Below are 19,015 nucleotides of genomic sequence, written 5' to 3' on the forward strand. Positions count from 1 at the left end.
TATATTGCAGTAATTAACTTAAGGATCCGGCACTTGACCGGCTCCTGTAAATTGAAGCCATGAAGAGAATTAGAGAATATTAGCCCCTCTACACAAGTCACAGATTGGTTGGCGGTTTTTTGTATGAACATAATGCATGGTTCAGACAAAACTGACTCCAACCAATATTTTTATCTTTACCCAATGTGTCGGGACCAACTCGGTCCCTTCATCAGGGGTGACTAAAGTGTTTGCCAGCAGCGGGTTGCTGCCTTCTCTGTCCCATTGTTAGCACGTGGCTCAGTCCACTAACGTACGCGGAGGGGAGCGTTCCTGGAGTCCTATTCATCGCTAGCCACCTTTGTGAGCCGGATGTGCCATGACTCCACATGTCTCTTGAACAGGTTTGGCTCCATGGCCAAGACGATCACCTCCTCGAAGGGTATTCGGTGGTCAGCGAGGGGGTTCGATTCTGAAATAATTAGCCAGATGTCATTTTTGTGTTGCCTTATTCGTTGGTGGGGGTTTCTGTTTCGCCGATGTATGAAGCCGGGCCCTTGGAGCACGGGATTTTGTAAACGACACCGGGTTTTTTTTTCTCTGGGGACGCGGTCTTTCGGTCAGAGTAAGCAGCGGCTTATTGTCGAAACAGGTTTCTGAACTCCTTGGCCATAGCCAAACCTGTTCAAGAGGCGACGTGTGGAGTCATGGCACATCCAGCTCACAAAAAAGCGATGAATAGGACTCCAGGAACGCTCCCCTCCGCGTACGTTAGTGGACTGCGCCACGTGCTAACAAAGGGGGAGAGAAGGCAGCAACCCGGTGCTGCTGCTGGCACACTTTAGTCACCCCTGAAGAAGGGACCGAGTTGGTCCCGAAACGTTGGATAAAGATAAAAATACTGGTTGGCGCCAGTTTCATCTCAACTATCTCAAGAACCCAACAAGACGGACTTCCGTCGAAGATATTTTCGTTCAAACATATTGCATGATTTTGTTGGCAATAAATATAAAAAAAGCATGGAAAGTATAGTGCTCTCATGCAGTGGCCAGCGAATCTGATCTGTTTGCGCCGCCGCGGGTTCGAAACCAAAGCGTGGAGCTGTCGGTTACATATCTGGTTTATTTCTGCAGGTCTAGTTGGCTTCAGACAAACAGAGAACGGGTCTTCGAGATTGAAAGCGTCAATGATAGGCTACTAAAACAAAACATCTACCAAAACGTGAGCGACGGTACTGCAAAGTCTGGTAAGTGAAGCAGGCTTAAGCTGTGTGTAGAGAGAGAGAGAGAGCAAACTTTACGAGCTCTAAAAAGTCTTGCAGAGTTCCCATGGTTGGGTCATCATTCCAGAACTACCGCGGCCTTCGCTGCCCGGCTTGCCCATTCGACAAACCACAGCTGGTCTTCAGATTCCCAGCTGGACAGCGCAGCCCCTCATTGCTCCATCGTGGCGTTGTGGATTATGGGTACAGCATCTATTTTCTCACAGGCTCATGTGGTGGGGTGTGTGTCAGTAGAAAAACAGCCTATGAGAACACAGTACGTCTCAGATAAGTGCCCATTTTCAATCACGGTGTGAGCTAAGGCAACGGTAACGATAAGTAAAATATTGTAATGCAGGCTGCACTACACTGAAGGAACGATGTCGGTGAAATTCAATCGTAGTATGGCCCAAAACTTGGGTAACAACTCATGGCAGTACTTAATTGTAAGCAGTGGATGGATCGGACATCGGAAAGGACCGGCGATGAGAACAACAATGAAGGAACGAGGTAGTGTTGCACCTCTATTATGAACACACTTGCAATCAATCATCTTGCAATGCACAGTTAGCCGCAAACGACCCATGCCGTTTCTAGAAGGAAGAAACAATGTCTTCAACATACAATTGTTCGAGCACAGCTTCCCATTGTGCAGCAAAGGCATGGCTTGGTTTGTTTTTGTACGTAAAGCCAAAGGAATGCGTTCGCTGCTAAACAATGGATTACTTATCATTGTTATGTGCTGAAAATGATATTCAGGCGCTCTCAGGGACATTTTCCGCCTGGTGTGCACGGAGCGACGGTTTCATTGTCGCATTTTTTGCTCCCGGAGGTTGCAAACTGTTTTCTGACGCGACACGGGGATCCTTTTCAACGTGTCGTTTGTTGAATAGGCGCGGCGAGAGGTTCGGCGATATTTTTTGTATCTAAAGTTTTTGATATCCGTGCTGGAACTCCTGCTTACTTTCACTGAACTGGTCGTTTAGCAAAACCAGTTGTTGGGCGAGTTGGTGCTGACGATGATCCATAACAGCGCGACAGACGGGACAAAGAAGAGGAGACACAACACACAGCGCTGACTCAAAACAGTTGTGAGTCAGCGCTGTGTGTTGTGTCTCCTCTTCTTTGTCCCGTCTGTCGCGCTCTTATGGATCATGGTCGTTTAGGTCGTTTGTGTGCCTGGTTCTGATTAGAATACTTAACCGGTGTGGCCAGCAAAAAGCTTTACAGAGATCTCACAGTCGTAGCGTCGCCCCTTCCATTCTACCGGTCAGTTACTCTCTGTTATGCCGCAAAATGTATTAAAACATTACGTTGTGTAAACTGTTTGCGGGGGTCCTGCGCGTAATAGCAAGGGAAATGGAAGCAGAGAGTCTCGTACCGTGAGGTGTCAGTTGTTTTCTGCATGAAAAGCTGAAAACTGCTCAATATGTATGCGTGTTTTTATTCGGAACGCTTAACAGCGTATCCCGACAGAACACGAAATAAAGCAATAACAGCGCTTCGAATTGGGCTACTTAGTTACGTGCATACTCTTTCATCTTAGTGCATTTCGTGAAGTTTCAAAGGCAGTAAGGATCAAACACTGCTGAACACTGCTGCGCTGACAGTTAAGTGAAAGTTCATTCCTGGGAACAAGATTATGTATCTATTTCACGGTAAGAACAAAGAAAAATTGGCGGTGGTTTAGCTTTGGTTAAACTTGGAGTGACGCGATAGCTACAGCTGGCCGAGTGGAACTTGGTCACGTGACCAAACACGTGACGAACCACGTGATCAGCCACGACGCCGCGCCGCCGCAGCTGCTCCGCACCACGTGACCAACCACGTGACAGCGTGGCGGCGCCGCCACAGGGTGGCGGCGCCGCCACGCTGAAGGCTCGAAATACTACCGTAATGCAGCTATGCCTACAAAAATTACAGCCTACTGAGCTTACTTAGACTAATTTGAAGTGTGCGCGCTAGCATGTCGGGTTTCAGATCGCTTTCGCTTCGAGGCTATAGGGTAGAGATGCAGACTGACATAGTGCGCATGCACTGGAGTGTTTACTGAGCACCAGCTTGTTCGCTGAAAAACAGGTAATGAGACGTTCAAAGGTGAAGTAAAGAGTTTGTCATTTAAGTCATCGAGACCGTTTTAGGTTTCCCAATTTTAAATACTTTTATATAGCATTAGGATTGTAGTGGTGTAACGTCACCTTGGCTTGGTGCCTGGGGCTGAGTGTGGGATTTCTCACGCTCCAAAGCACGTTAACACTTACAAGGCCATGGTGACCCGAAGTGGAGTCACCAAGTTTAGGGGCCACCAGTCTTGAATTGAGCGAGACAGTAGTACTGTTTCTGCAGTAGTTCCGACATCAGCGATTCATCAACCCATGTTAGCGGTCTTTAACCTGACTGACGTATGCTACACTCTAAACAGAAAGGTTTGGTTTGGTTTAAGGGGGTTTAACTTCCCAAAGCGACTCAGGCTATGAGAGACGCCATAGTGAAGGGCTCCTTAAATTTCGACCACCTGGGGTTCTGACATCGCACAGTACACGGGCCTCTAGAATTTCGCCTCCATCGAAATTCGACCGCCGCGGCCGGGATCGAACCCGCGTCTTTCGGGTCAGCAGCCGAGCGCCATAACCACTCAGTCACCGCGGCGGCTAAACAGAAAGGAATAAAAAGGAAGTAAACTCTCCTCTGGAGCACACCCTTTTATGAATGGGTGTGCGCTAACAACTTACTCTCTTTTTACTTCCATATAGGTGTATTGGTGTTCAGAGTGTAGCAGGTAAGAGAAGAATATAGAAGCTGCGTATTGTAGAATACCCTATTGTAGAATAAGTAACGCGATCGTATTCAAGATACTTGTGACTGCTTCTGCCGTGTAAATATTGTCTATTTCGCAGTCTTTATGTAACAATGAAGGCTTTTTCTTCCGATGAAGATGCATGAATTCTGCGCAAGCGGTTTCTCTACAAAAAGGTTTCGATAGCGGCCCACCGCACCGGCCGAGTTGTCGATTAGCAATCATCGCACGTAGGTCAACAACAGAAACAACCCAAAGGCAAAGCATAGCACAAAAGAATTGAACCTCTATGAAATATCGCCTATGGCAGCAAATTGAAAATTGCAGCCCGATGCTGAACAGGATGGTAGCTCAACAGCTTTCAACCTCCGAAAAGCCGACCAATTAACTCGCTCAACAGTTCGTGCTGTGCGACAAAAACGTCATCACAGAGAAATTCAAATTTTGAATGCAGCATGATGCTGCTCAGCAAGGCCGAAATCATGAATACGAACACCCGTGCCAGGTGCACCTTCACCGTAAGAATAATTGCAATGCTTTTGCATCGACTCAGATTTTTGCACTACAAATTTTGAGTTAATGCAGTAGATAGATGTTTTCTGCCCGAATCTAACAATCTGGATAGTGGCGGCGTGATCGTCCTGCCTCTTACACGCGATGTTTCAAAAGAACCAGTGCTTCTCTACAGTCAACTCAACAATTCCGCGTACGTGAGACTGCACACTGGCCCGCACACAATGAAAAAATAACAACAGATGTACAGGCTATGTGTCACGTCATTCTCGCGTACTCTTGGTAACAGCTGCGGCATCATGGAAGAGTCCAGCGTAGTTTCCAAGCAGTTGGCGTTCAATTAAATTTCCATGGAAATCGCAACTAGGCATTTCACACCCCATAACTCCCAATCATTCTATTTCAAATTGTGGAAAAAAAAGTTATAAGGAACTGATGGAACTGATTTTCTGATATTTTAGAATTATCCTTCTCCTACACGTGCTAGTGTCTGGATATAAATTTTTTTTCTGTTTTGATTTGGGTCGGAAAGGGTTAACTATGGTACTTGGAGCTCGAAGCGCTTAGACGCGACTACCGAGGCAGCATCGCGCATGCTCGCGTGGTGGGTGTGCACTCTATCTCCCCTCTTTTCCCCCCTTCACTTGCGAGACGGAGAACGGTCCCACAGCAGAAACGTCTCGTCTCGGACTGCTTGTCTCGAATGCGCCCTGCATCATATTGCGACATGGTGATGATGTTCAACTTGTGTGCCATACCGTGGCAAAGGAGTGTATTCATGACTTCTACGACTGAACTGATTTGTTTGGATATACAGGCTCCCTCTTATTGCCGCACGTTATGGGCTGCTTGGTGGGGATCACTGTCTGCTTGGTACATTGGAGAGTTTTCAAGTGTGCGAGCAGAAACGGGACAAATGTCGATAAGAGCGCCGCACATTATGTAATGTTATTTAGGACCACATGTTGTGTATCCTTTTTTTCTTTTTTTGGAGAGGAGGGGGAAGGAGAGTGTGCCTTCTCCCAATGGCTGCATCGTTTACTGGTGTCTCTGGTTCTCGTCGCCCGTGCGCTTTTGTGTGTGCGTGTTTCCTACGCATGTGTGCGGGGCGGGGTCTAAAGGGGGTCCAGGACAGTGCAAGGAGACATGGATTTGAACGCTGGTGGCTAATAATAATAATAATAATAATTGGTTTTTGGGGAAAGGAAATGGCGCAGTATCTGTCTCATAATCGTTGGACACCTGGATCGCGCCGTAAGGGAAGGGCAAAGGAGGGAGTGAAAGAAAAAAGGAAGAAAGAGGTGCCGTAGTGGAGGGCTCCGGAATAATTTCCTCACCTGGGGATCTTTAACTGATCGCTTAGGCGGCTGCGATTTTATGGAGTAAAAAACGCTAAGGAGCCCGTGTGCTGTGCGATGTCAGTGCACGTTAAAGATCCCCAGGTGGTCGAAATTATTCCGGAGCCCTCCACTACGGCACCTATTCTTCCTTTCTTCTTTCACTCCCTCCTTTATCCATTCCCTTACGGCGCGGTTCAGGTGTCCAAAGATATATGAGACAGATACTGCGCCATTTCCTTTCCCCAAAAAACCAATTATTATTATTATTATTATTATTAGTATTATCTTTAACGTGCACTGACATCGCACAGCACACGGGCGCCTTAGCGTTTTTCCTCCATAAAAACGCAGCCGCCGCGGTCGGGTTCGAATCCGGGGACTCCGGATCAGTAGCCGAGCCCCCTAAGCGCTGAGCCACCGCGGTGGTTCTGGTGGCTAATCCGGGATCGGGTTTTGTCGGCAGCGCCCGCGAAGAGAGTTTGGCATCAAAACAGCATGGTTCAGGAAAGACTGCCGAACCTCCAGGGCACATCGACAGTGGGCTCTTAAACAACAAGGAAGAAAGAAGGTTGGGCCGTGAGCTCTCATGCTCTTTGTACATTTGTACGAAAAAGTTTATTACAGTTCATGTTTGTTAAAGAACAAGTCTCCGCCTCTTCACTATTTCTGTATCTTCTACGGCGCATAATTCCAATAACACATCTTACAACAGCACGTGACATCCGCCACCTTCTCTCCAGAGCAGTTGTATTTGAAAGACATCTACTGCATTCTCCTTGTGTACGTGCCTCTGAACTTTAATCTACAACTTCTTCTTTCCTTACCTCCACGTTTGGCTCTGTGAAGCTGTAAACTTACAATTTTCTCCCCTTGCATTCCCAAGCGGGATTAGCAAAAATGTAATAATTTTTAGCACTCAATTAAGCCTCCTTTGCTCCCATTCGAAGATATGCAGTTTAAAGTGATATATACTGTGGTATTGATCGCATTTAACTGAGCTCGTTATCAGCATCATTGCTTGGTCGCCATTGTGACAAGAGTCTGACCAGCACCCGAACGCCGTGCATCATCTGCGATGATGTCGGGCTCGGTTGAAAGAGGTTCACCGCCTATCAGTTCTTCCAGCTCTGACAGCTCGACCACCGTGAGTGGAGTAGATGTCGCGGGTGGCAGCCTGAGGGACGCCGAGATCATGGCCGCCGCGAGCCAGGAACTTCCGCAGGATGCGGCCTGCGCTACGCCGTCACGTAAGCGTACACAACTACTTAGAACTGGCAAAGTTTAATTTCAGCCCAGCTTCATCGCGTTTTCAAACTGTCATCAGAATTGCGGTGCTACTTGTGCCTTTAACGCTGCAGTAACTAGCTGCCAGAATGTTGGTTGATAGTGTGTCTTACCGGTACTCACCTATGGGGCGGAAACGCGGAGGCTAAAGAAAAGGTTCTAAGTTAAGGATAACGCGGCGAGCTATGGAAAGGAAAAATGATAGGTGTAGCGTTAAGCGACCGGAAGCGGGCAGAGTGGGTGAGGGAACAAACTCGAGGTAATGACATCATAGTTGAAATGAGGAGAAAGAAATGGGCTTGGGTAGGGCATGTAATGCCAAGGCTAGGTAACCGCTGGTCCTTTAGGGTAACGGAGTGGATTCCAAGAGAAGGCAAGCGTAGCAGAGGGTGGCAGAAAGTTAGGTGGGCGGATGAGATTAAGAAGTTGGCAGGCATAGGGTGGGGGCAACTGGCACAGGACAGGGTTAATTGGAGATACATAGGAGAGGCCTTTCCCCTGCAGTGGGCGCAGTCAGGCTGATGATGATGATGACCATTACCAGGCTGTCAGCATGGCCGTGAAGTTTAGCCCGTAAGGTATATGGAGATAACAAGCGCATGTTGATTCTCATTCAAATGTAAAACGGGCAATTCGAGAAGAGAGAGTACGATCGGAGCGTTGGTGTGCCGCCGTTTGAGCGCTGGTTTTATCGAATGAGCACAAGCATTCTTACGTCGCCCGGACCGCGGTGGTCATTGAGGGAAAACTAAGCACAGCTCCAACCAAGTATTTTCAAAAATTATATAAAGCGCACTTAGGACAACAGACAAGGGAGACCAAACAACACAAGCGCTTACTCGCAACTGCGCGTTTATTCGAGAAACACACAAAAGGAAGAACAATCACAAACAAAACAAAAGCCATCGCGCAGGCGTGACAGGAAAAGTGCTCAAACAGGTGCGTCAAGATAACAAAACTCTCATGCAAAACCACCATAGGGTCGGCAACACACGTGTGCTGATTCTTACGGATGTGATAGGCCTCTGAAATCTTTCCGTAAGAATCAGCACACGTGTGTTGCCGACCCTATGGTGGTTTTGCATGAAAGAGAGTTTTGTTATCTTGACGCACCTGTATGGGCACTTTTCCTGTCACGCCTGCGCGATGGCTTTTGTTTTGTTTGTGATTGTTCTTCCTTTTGTGTGTTTCTCGAATAAACGCGCAGTTGCGAGTAAGCGCTTGTGTTGTTTGGTCTCCCTTGTCTGTTGTCCTAAGTGCGCTTTATATAATTTTTGAAAATGAAAAACCAACTAGCTCAGATGTCAATTCTGCTTCAACCAAGTACTTTCCTCGCTGAGTATTTTTCGCACTCTATCCAAATATTTTCCTCCCCACTAAATAAACACGAGGCACGCAGTGGCAAATGGTCAAACTAAAAGCGCCTATACAGCTTTTCTGAGCTGGGGCATGCTAGTAATGTTCAACGTCACTTCATCTGTTTCCACAGCCCGCAAATCACCAGGCTCCTGCGGTATGCCGACAGACGCGCTCTGCTGCTTCGTCCTGGTGATTGTGGGACCGATCGTGATTGTCGAGTTGATCGCCATTGTAGTACGAGGCGACCCGAAGCACAATGCCGCTGCTCTCGCAGATACGTTTGATCTCTTGGACTCCTGCCCTGACGCCACCGCTCCTGGAGGATGTCAGAACGCAACTCTGTAAGCGACTTATAGCTATTATATAGGCTGCTTTAGTCCATTGCTCTTCATATCAAATGTAAGCATCTCACTCCTTCCGTAGAAGTCGCGTAGGACACAGTATTTTACGTGAAGGTACTAATTATGCAGTCGCACACAACTGAAGAAAACCCCGCGAATGGACTTCAGAGGGTGTCCCCCAACAAAAGGCGTCAGTCTATGCTCATTACGTCCGGTCGATCGCATTGCATCTGCAAAGCACCTGCGATTATGCGTTCCCACCGTGGCAGGTGCAAGGCGTTTGATGTGAAATCGGGGCAATAGGTCAACGCCATTGTTTGGAAGACCTTCTTTGAGGGACATTTGCCGCTGCGTTCCAAAGAGGACAATGAAGAAAAAAGGCTTCAGCCGTGCGCGACTGAATTTATGGCACCATTATTCGCCTACCATTTTCTTAGTTTATATGGTTTCTGAGGTCACTTTCGATCTTGGCGGTGCCGCAATGGCACGGTATTGTTTTTAGTCCCTACATTTAGTAGCTTTATTTTCGCTGTTCAATCTGTTATACAGATGCCAGATTAAAAAAAAATCCAAAGTGTGCGGCGCGGCACTCAAGTGGGAAAAGAAACATATTGAGGTTAATCACGTAATGCCCCCTTCTCTACGATGTACGTGAACTGGCGTTCACATGTTACTGATTTTTTCATGTTATTGATTTTTTCGAAAACTCTTGACATAGTTTCATGCAACGATCGCAAAACATTTCGCGCGAAACTCACCAGTCATTTTCAGAACACGTGTACCTGTAGTTGCCCTGTACTTTTTCCTGTATTTTTTCCCTGTATTTTTGTGATTTTTTTGCTTACCCTTTTTGTAACCGCTTGATCCTCCTTATTTTATCCTTTTTTTAGTGTTTACAGTTCCAGTGTTAAGTTCATTGTGCCAATGTTTTCATCATGAGTGCATATACACAAAACCATTTGTAAGCCCCTCCTTATGTAATACCTTCGGGCCTTTAAGGATGAACTAAATGAAATGAAATGAAACGAAAACCATGAAAAAACTGCAAAATCCACTCCATCTGTGCAGAGTTTTGTTCAAGTATATTTCACCAGCTGTTTGACGGCGTTCTTAGCTAAAGAAATTTGATGCGACGGCGCTGGAGCCAGGCCATCAGCGAGAGGGCTTTAAGTCCGCCCAGAAAAAAATACCGCAGTCGCTTACCTTCTTGAAACAACCTACCAGATCAACTCCTAAATGAGCTGTTTTGCTCAAATGCAAGAAAGTGTCATTTTCTAGTTCTCGACGTGTCTTACTTTCTTGACATGCAGATACCTGCTGGACGCAATGAACCCTAGCGTAAACCCCTGCGTCGACTTCCACGAGCACGTGTGCGGCTGGTGGCGAGCCAGTGACCCTGACCGAGGGACGTATCTCGAGGAACACATGCGAGTATTCAATACCCGTGTGGCACGCGAGCTAGTGCGTAGGGCGGCAAATTACTTCTCTGACTCTGGCGGGACCCCTACAAGCCTCGAAGGCCAGATGGCGCTGTTTTACACCAGTTGCTCCGTAACGGCCGCTGGCTACGCTAAAGAAGGCAGCGTCACTGCAGTGCTCCGCACGTTGGACATCGACATCCATGAATGGGTCGGCGTTCAAGACTTCAGTGTGTTTCTAGAGCTTGCAGTCGCCACTACTATGAAGAGCGGGTTGTCCTCGTTCATACGGATCCAGTTCATCACAGGCCATGACCTCCGCATTGATGTGGGCGAGACATTGGAGTCGACCTTCTCTGCAGACTTCCGGAGAGCAAGAGAGATTGTCGTAGATATGATCGACGACATCGGCCCAGCACTGTCTTCGGTCCAGGTCAACCTTTCGACAATATTCGCCATCGACGCTACGGTCGAAAGCTTGAGAGTTGGACTCAGTGAGCGGACATGGATGGAAGTCAGAGATCCGGATGGATTGAAGGAAATTGCCTCCGACGTAAATTGGCCGAATGCACTGGAACGAGGTCTGCCAGCGAGGCTCAAGAGTGCGGAGAAGTGGAGAGTTCTGAAAATTAGGGGCGCAGCTGTGATCCGCAACATCATCGAAGATTTGAGGCGGCAACCACTGCAATGGGTCAGCGTCTACACTCTTTTCGTCCTGCTTTCACAGGTAAACGACTAAATCGGATGAAAGTGTATGGTCTTAAAATTTAGCGATGTATGATTGCGATTATGCAAACCTGATGACTATTCTGCGAATGACATTTTTTCGCGAATAGAACGGTGCGTAGTGCATTTTAGAACCATGGGGTAAAAAAAGTTGAATTTTTGTTATTAGTTTTTACTATGTAGCCGTGCAAGTTCGAGCAACTGGTGCTTTTTTTTTCGCCACTAGACTGTTCTATTCTACCTGCCAAAGACTTCGCTATCGAGAACCTACATATAGTAGCGTAGAAACGAACTGTCCTTACTTGCGGGGACGTTGTTTGAGGCACAGTCCCTTCAACATCATTCCTTACATGATATGTTCTTGCTTGCAAGCTCTTGGCAACTCTGGAGAGTAGTGACAGAAAGTAGTTACAAGCGTTTAAATGAGTAAGAAAAAGGGGCTTGGTCCTACCACTAATGCATCGCGGGGAAGACTACAGACAATTTTCTTGACTTCTGAGTAAAATTTTCACTCGCATTCTAATAAAATTAATCCTGAAATGGTCACGTTTCAACCGACGACACCGCTTTCACCTGTTGATGACTGGGGGATGCTTTTGGGAATTAAGAAAACTTATTTTTTTTCTCGGCTTATGTAGCTGTCTTAAAAGGAATGTGTGACTAGGTGCTGTCAGCGGCTAAGACAGTGGGAAGGATGCGCAGTACCACTGTCATTTTTAGGTTTTAATCTCAGAAAAGGGCAGAAAGGGTGAGAGCTGCTGCTTGCATCGGTTTGCTCAATTTTTTACCGGGCCACATGATCGCCATGTAGACAGCTTTGGACTTTCATGCATGCGTGGTTCGGTTCCTTCCGGACTGCACGCTGTCGACACCATGTGGCAGACAGACGGCTGTATTACGTAGGTTTTGGACTAAGCTTCCTCCTTCAGGGATGAGGACAACAAAGGTTAATGACAAAGTTCTCCAAAGACCTGGTTATTTTCATTCTGATCAAGATATACGAAGCGTTCACGTTTCTATCTGTTGGCCAAAAGGAATATGCCACCGGCGGTCATATTCAGCTTTGTGGCTTGTACCCTGGCGGTACAGCTACTTAAGTCACAACTGCGCTACTCAGACCTACAAAGTTATTTAACGCGGTAGCCTTGAAGGCTTCGTTGTCCAGAAAATCCGGTGTCGGCATGGTCGGCGTTGTGAGTGAAGGAACACGAGCATGACACTGGCAGCTGGTGCTCATAGAAGCAACCTAGGAGGCAGGTGGGCCACCTAGGTCACGGGACCTTGCGGCATCATCGCAGCCTGCCCACCGTATAATGAGCAAACTGCCAACCGTGACAGGTGGCAGATAGTAATTGGTTGCTCGGGAAGCTCAACCTTGGCAGCACAAGGCCCACTGCTGGGAGCACCTGCCATTGCATGGAAGTGGTGCATAGTTTAATCCCTGCACCACTGCTCCAGTAGGGGTATGAGCACTGCCAGGGATCTATGAATGTGAAGTAAAGAGTGGTACTCTGCATATATAAGAATATGAGAATTAACTCACTAGGCTATAGTGTCATACCCTTAATGCGAAGCTTGCGCCCCCCCCCCCTCCCCAACTTTTTGTTTCCGTCGCTTTGTCTCCCTGCTCTATCTTAGGTGCTGAAGCATGCCCCAACTTTGGGTCGGGTGGCGGAGGACACATACATGGCGTCGACGCTGCCTCGGTGTCTGCAGCTGACGGCGGCGCATTTTGACCGACTGTACCCACTCTGGGTGGCACGGACTATGCAACGTCGCGGACAGGTGACCCAAGCGAGGGTACTGTTCCAGGACATAGCCTCCACACTCAGGAAGGACGCCAGGGTCAACGGAGGCCTCCTTATAGACACGCGCCGACTACGCGGGGTGCGGCTCGTCATGTATGGTGCGTACAATCCAGATTTTCTTTTTAAAGCTGTTAGAATGAAAGTTTGCAGAAGTGAGCTGATGGCCAAACTTGAACCCGATGACGGAAACAAAGCAAGAAGTATAGAGGGCACTTAGGACTATTTAGCTGCTGTGAATGCGAACGCATTGTTGGGGATTGCGCTTCTGCCTCACCGCTGCCTCCAGTGTTCGGGATTGCGCTTCTATCCTACCGCTTCCTTCAGTGTTGGGGATTGCGCTTCCATCCCACCGCTGCCTCCTGTGTTGAGGATTGCGCTTCTGTCCCTCCGCCTCCAACACTGGTGGCAGCGGTGGGATGGAAGCGCAATCCCCAACACAGGAGGCAGCGGTGGGATAGAAGCGCAATCCCCAACACAGGAGGCAGCGGTGGGATAGAAGCGCAATCCCCAACACAGGAGGCAGCGGTGGGATAGAAGCGCAATCCCCAACACAGGGGGCAGCGGTGGGATAGAAGCGCAATCCCCAACACAGGAGGCAGCGGTGGGATAGAAGCGCAATCCCCAACACAGGGGGCAGCGGTGGGATAGAAGCGCAATCCCCAACACAGGAGGCAGCGGTGGGATAGAAGCGCAATCCCAAACACAGGAGGCAGCGGTGGGATAGAAGCGCAATCCCCAACACAGGAGGCAGCGGTGGGATAGAAGCGCAATCCCCAACACAGGAGGCAGCGGTGGGATAGAAGCGCAATCCCCAACACAGGGGGCAGCGGTGGGATAGAAGCGCAATACCCAACAGCATGCAAGCGGGGTGTTCGGATGCGACGATGGAGTACTAGTATAATGCAGTGCTCAGGGAAGCTGATCTGTTTGTGCCACCCGAATGGAAGTTGATGAAGACGACGATACCCAAGCCCAGCGCGAGAGACTCGACAGTTTATCGCGTGGAGTTTTGTGCTGCGGTGATGACGCAGTGCTCTAAAGGAGTGGCCAGCGAAACTGATCTGTTCGCGCCGGCCTGTGCTCGAAACACTGTTCGGAAGAAATTTTGTTCTTTCTTTCCTGGTGATGTAGGCACTGCCGAAGACGTCATGAGGTCACATGGGTTTGTGGTTCGTTTCTCGTGGACGGAACGGCGGTTTTTCTGACTGATGAGCCATACAATGCTTTCGCATAAAACCGACAACGCATGTACCGGGTGTCTTTCTTGGCTAAGTACTAGTATTTGGCTTTTTGATTAGACTATCCAATGCATTAACTTGCATTGTACTACTGATAGCCACTCGTTGCCCAGATTAGGTGCCAATTTCTGCTGACTGCCTATCGTGGGTTAAAAAGCACTGCGACAACGTTTGACATTTCTTTAACAAAAATCACCTAATGAAACATCTGCATTGCAAAGTTAACGGCATACAGAACCTTGTCCAGGCTTCGGTGGAGTCGTAAGAGTCGCTACCGCCAATGTTTGTCGCCACCACAAATTCTGGAGTCCAACGGTTTGTCGAAGAGAGCTCACTCGAACTGCTTATTACAGGAATGATTCGAGCTTCCATTCAGACATCACGGCAGCACTATCCAACTGTGCCTGAGAGAATACAAGAGCGCATTTCAATTGCCCCTCACATGTTACGAGACAGTAATCGCACCGTGGTCGCCACATTTAAAGGCTGAAATACAACTGCTGCCTTAGAGACTACTAGCAGTCACTATTTCGCGAGCTGGAGCGAAACATTGAGCTAGCTCGTGCTTTAGTCACAATTTTAAGATGGTCCGCAAATAGCCTTTCTGACCTGTCATTCTCAACGTGCACCAGGACATGCTATATTGCCGGCTCCTGTGTGAATGCGCCTGCGCAAGCCCAAGTCTCTTACTTTTAACCGTCATCGGGGCCTCTAGCTAGGAACACAGATAATCCAGTGACCGCTTTCGCTAGTTGCTTCCCAGATATGTGTCAAATCTCTCCATACGTGTTCGTATTTGTTCTGGTCACAGTAATTATGATACTAGGCCTTCTCTCATTTTCCAACACCTTGCGAGGTAACTTCGTTGGCCTCAACTGGACGCATCAAACAAGCGGCGTAACTTTGGTGGACGGGGAGGAGGACTTGACACGCGCCTCGAAAGTGTATCAGGGAGTAAATTGGCGAGAAAAATATGTGCTGTAAGTGATGTTAATCTCTTGTTAGGGAGAAAGGTGGCGTCAGACCCCTTAATGAATTATGGATAGGCGGTTTCGCATTAGAGTTCACATTTGACAACCAAAACTCCTGCCTTGGCATGTCAGTCTTGAGAGAAGTTTATGTGCGGAAACCGCAATTCGGACTATTGTAAAAATTATTGCGTCTATTGCGCTGCGATACTGGTGCAGGGCAAATGGTGGCACTGGTGGTGCAGGTAGTCTCCACGCTGTCTGTGTGCTTAGTCATAAGCGATTACGTTATCACTGTTGCTCACAAATGAAATAATTCATGGTTGCCTGCTAATCCCCGGGCAAATGGAACCTCGGCCATACACTGATGCAGACGAGTCAGGGAACGACAGCCTACCCACAGAATCACTCCCTGCGAAGATGGGGCAATACTTCCTGCCGAACCTAGCTGCAGTTGTCGCCGCTAGGGTGGGCGAGCGTCCAGCGCCATCGGAGTTGTGGCAAGACCAGCTGAGAGGATACCTGGGCTATCGCGACAGCGGAAGCTTTCTCATCAGCTCGGCCTACGTGTCCGGTACCGGTGCCTTCGTGGACCTATACGCAGACAAGGAACAGGAGATAAGTGAGTTCCTCTTATGCCGAAGGCTGCAGCTAGTCTGATGAGACGAGCACACGTTGCCACGAAGCAGGCGGTCGTTATGAATTATAGCTCCCATTGGGAGTGGTTATACCAGGCCTATTGCTACGCATCCGTAATGAATACCCTAGCTATAAAAATCCTTTGTGATTGAAAAGTGAGACGGACCCTATCGGATTCATGATGATAATCCTACATACGCCAACACAAAAAAGTGAACAAGGGTCTAGCGGGGAGCCTCAGCATGCTTACGTTATCTTTGACGGCTTATCTTGTGCGCATACTGGGTTACAGGCAACATAACTACCCCTGAAACTAGAAGATTGGACAGCTGCAGCCGTTGGTGGCTCAGCTGGTAGAGATCTGAACGCGAGATTCGGAGGTCATGGGTTCGGATCCCACCGGCGGCATGTTGCGTTTTCTTCTGACTTCTAATCAATTAACTATAGACTAATTTCAGTATATTTCACTATATATTCGGTGCCGGCATGTGATTCGATTCATGCTTGGACAGCGTACGGGTCATGAGATACGAAGCTTGACGGGAACAAGAATTATCACAAATCTGATGATTGTAGTATTTTCGACATGACATTTGCGATTTCCTGGTTTTATAGTACAGCGCGTGAATGACATTCATCTCTTGTACAAGACGAAGTCACATGTGTTGCCTGCCTACACTCCGTGTTCCACTAAGCGGGGAACCTTGAAGAGCTTACGCAAAAAGGTGCTCCAATAAAAGCCTATTACTCCACCGCGTACCACAAGTGCTTCCCGAAACCTCGGTGACGGTCTTGCCGAAACAATAGAACCTCATAAAACGGCATCCTAGACGTTGCAGTTCATGGACAAGGCTCTCAGATGTCCCATTTTTTAACCTTCTTATTGACGTTTTCACTGCCGGTGAACTGCTTTTTCTGCTTGGATGGAATTAGCACTCAAGAGGTGATAGGCGTGGCAGCTCTGCATCTCTCCGGCGCATGCGAATTTTACTTCATGAGGTCTTGGCGGCGGGAAGGGCGTAAACGTAGTAAGAGGCGAAACGAGGCGCATAACTTATCGAGTCCCGGCATTTGATCTTTGGGGGTAGACCCACAAAGCATGCCTACGCACATATTTAAGCGTTTACGAGGCTTAGCGTCCCAGAGCGATACGGGCTATGAGGGACGCCGTAGTGAACGGCTGTGAAATTTCGACCACCTAAGGTTGTTTATGTAACGTGCACTGACAGTGCACAGCCCTCTAGCACTTCGCCTCCATCGAAATGCAACCGCAGCGGCCGGGATCGAACCCGCGCGTTCGGGCTAAGCAGCCGAGCGTCATAACCACGGAGCCACCGCGGCGGCTATTTGAGCTTTGTCGCAACGCGGGATGCCTGTATGTACTTTGGGAATATGACAAAATTTTCTCCGGGTGCGGAGAAAATTTTGTCACGAATGCGTGGGCAAGCTTTGGCAGCGTTGCACGGTATACATGACACAGAGACCTCAGTCGCAACAAACATAATTTGAGCACATCTGCGCAGAATAAACACTCTGGGTTTCCATGCCGTCACGTGTCACTGGTGGTTTATACCATTCGAATAATTTGTTAAATTCGAATTTTCTAATTTTAATCAACAATATAGAAAACGAGAGGTCAAAAAATCAAAGAAGGTAAATACCATATCTGAAGATTCTTGAATGAAAATAAATCCATTGTAGGCTTTAGCTGCGTCATGGCCTATGATTTTAGTGCCTTTGCCGCAGACACCGAACCTATCCCTGCACTAAATAACCAGTATTCTCATGGCACAGCCTCCTCTTACGCGACCTTGGGCGCCGTGATCCTGCGGTCCATCCTGGACTCCGACGCCACATACTTCCCGTCTTGGGCGCGAGGCCACATAGACCGATGCTTCGCCCAATCCGCGTCCTCCGTTCTGGGACGACCCGTGGCCGCAGCTATCGCCAGAGACATCATGCGATTCCGCTGGTCCGCGCAGCTGGCCTGGTTCCTCAAGTCCAGACAGTCAACCAGGTACTCCACCTCGGAACTTGAGAACAGCACCTCAATGAGGTTCCAGGGGTATAGAAAGACCACTGTGAAGACCGGGGCCAAGGGCGTGCGTCATGAACAACTCTTCTTTCGACTGCTTTGCTTCGCCCAATGCGGAGAGCCCTATGCCACCGAGACCTGCAACGACCTGACCGGCTTCGACCGCCGTTTCGCCGACGTGTTCGGGTGTTCACCGAGGTCTTATGAGCGTTCGGGAACTTGTGACTGCTACGGGGTAAACAATTGCGAGACGCATTTGCCAGCATCGCCCGAGCCCGCGCAGTATCTTTGACTCTATGGCAAGGATGTTAACTTGAACGCCCGTCTAGTTTTCTCGTGTTCACCCAGTAGAATCGTGGACGAAACGGACTATTCTGTAGTTTGACTTTACATTTACGAACCGATTCTCAACTATCCTTATTGTGCGTGTAACTATCATAGGCAACGTAACGATCGATGTAATGAATGAATAAGAGCTCTATCAAACTGACACGTCGCGCTGTGTTAATTAAGAAGGTACATTTAGCAGTAACTGCCCTTTCCTATTCTGGAACTGTCCAGTACAAAAATCTCTTCCTGAAGTACGTGCCCTCGCACTCAATCTGAGTGGTGATGTTTTCTCTACAAATAAAGAACCCATTTCAGGAAAGAATGAACCTTATTTCCTTCATTACTTTGCCTTCCCCCGTAAAGTCTGTGTCAGGGCCTGGAAAAAGGTATCTCTTCTCAAGGTTTCAGATATTTTTTTCTCGAAGAGAAACTCATGTTGACTTCTCAACAAGCTCGGAGACGAGAAGCCATTGCGTGGAACTTGCGTGTGAAACAACAGCCGCACGTCGGTGTGGAATTTATTGCTCAACAAACATTGACAAGAGGTATGCATTTTCCACCCGCATTTTTTTAGGCATTTGAAAAAGCATGTTTCGACAGCAGCGCCATTCTTAAGGCACCTGAAGGATGACACACAAAGCAGAATTCAATGAGAAAATAGGTTTTTCTGGGAAGTTCACACATCGTTGGATGTCCTTTAAGACACCTTATTAGCCGATAGCAACATTCTGAAAGGCAATTAACGGATAAATAGGCTCGCTGAATTAGAACAAAAGGTTAAGTGTGAACACAAGTAGGACCACGTCTTCGTCTGAGGCCTCTTGTATGCTTGCTTCACCCATGCATTTCACATCGACTTGTTACTCACAAACGCGTCCAACAAGTATCTGCAGAAAGCATATCATCGAAGAGTTTACATTTCAAATTGATACTGAGCGCATTTGTGTGCGTGAACTCATCTACTGGATCAGGTTCAGTC

The 19,015-nt window shown here is 48.1% G+C and overlaps 2 protein-coding genes across 2 annotated transcripts in view; one reads left to right on the forward strand and one right to left on the reverse strand.

The window, feature by feature from the left end:
* Positions 1 to 19,015, reverse strand: part of LOC144104602 (atlastin-1-like) — a 70,538-nt gene that overhangs the window by 15,215 nt on the left and 36,308 nt on the right. The gene's annotated exons all lie outside the window — the stretch shown is intronic.
* Positions 8,607 to 18,076, forward strand: LOC144105127 (uncharacterized). Its single transcript, XM_077638303.1, has 5 exons — positions 8,607 to 8,874; positions 10,185 to 11,019; positions 12,657 to 12,924; positions 15,406 to 15,654; positions 17,466 to 18,076. Exons 1-5 carry the CDS (start codon positions 8,624 to 8,626, stop codon positions 17,996 to 17,998), a joined length of 2,136 nt encoding a protein of 711 aa, XP_077494429.1. The 5' UTR covers positions 8,607 to 8,623; the 3' UTR covers positions 17,999 to 18,076.

The sequence above is a fragment of the Amblyomma americanum genome, chromosome 9 (assembly GCF_052857255.1).
Source record: "Amblyomma americanum isolate KBUSLIRL-KWMA chromosome 9, ASM5285725v1, whole genome shotgun sequence".
Classification (NCBI taxonomy): Eukaryota; Metazoa; Arthropoda; class Arachnida; order Ixodida; family Ixodidae; genus Amblyomma; species Amblyomma americanum.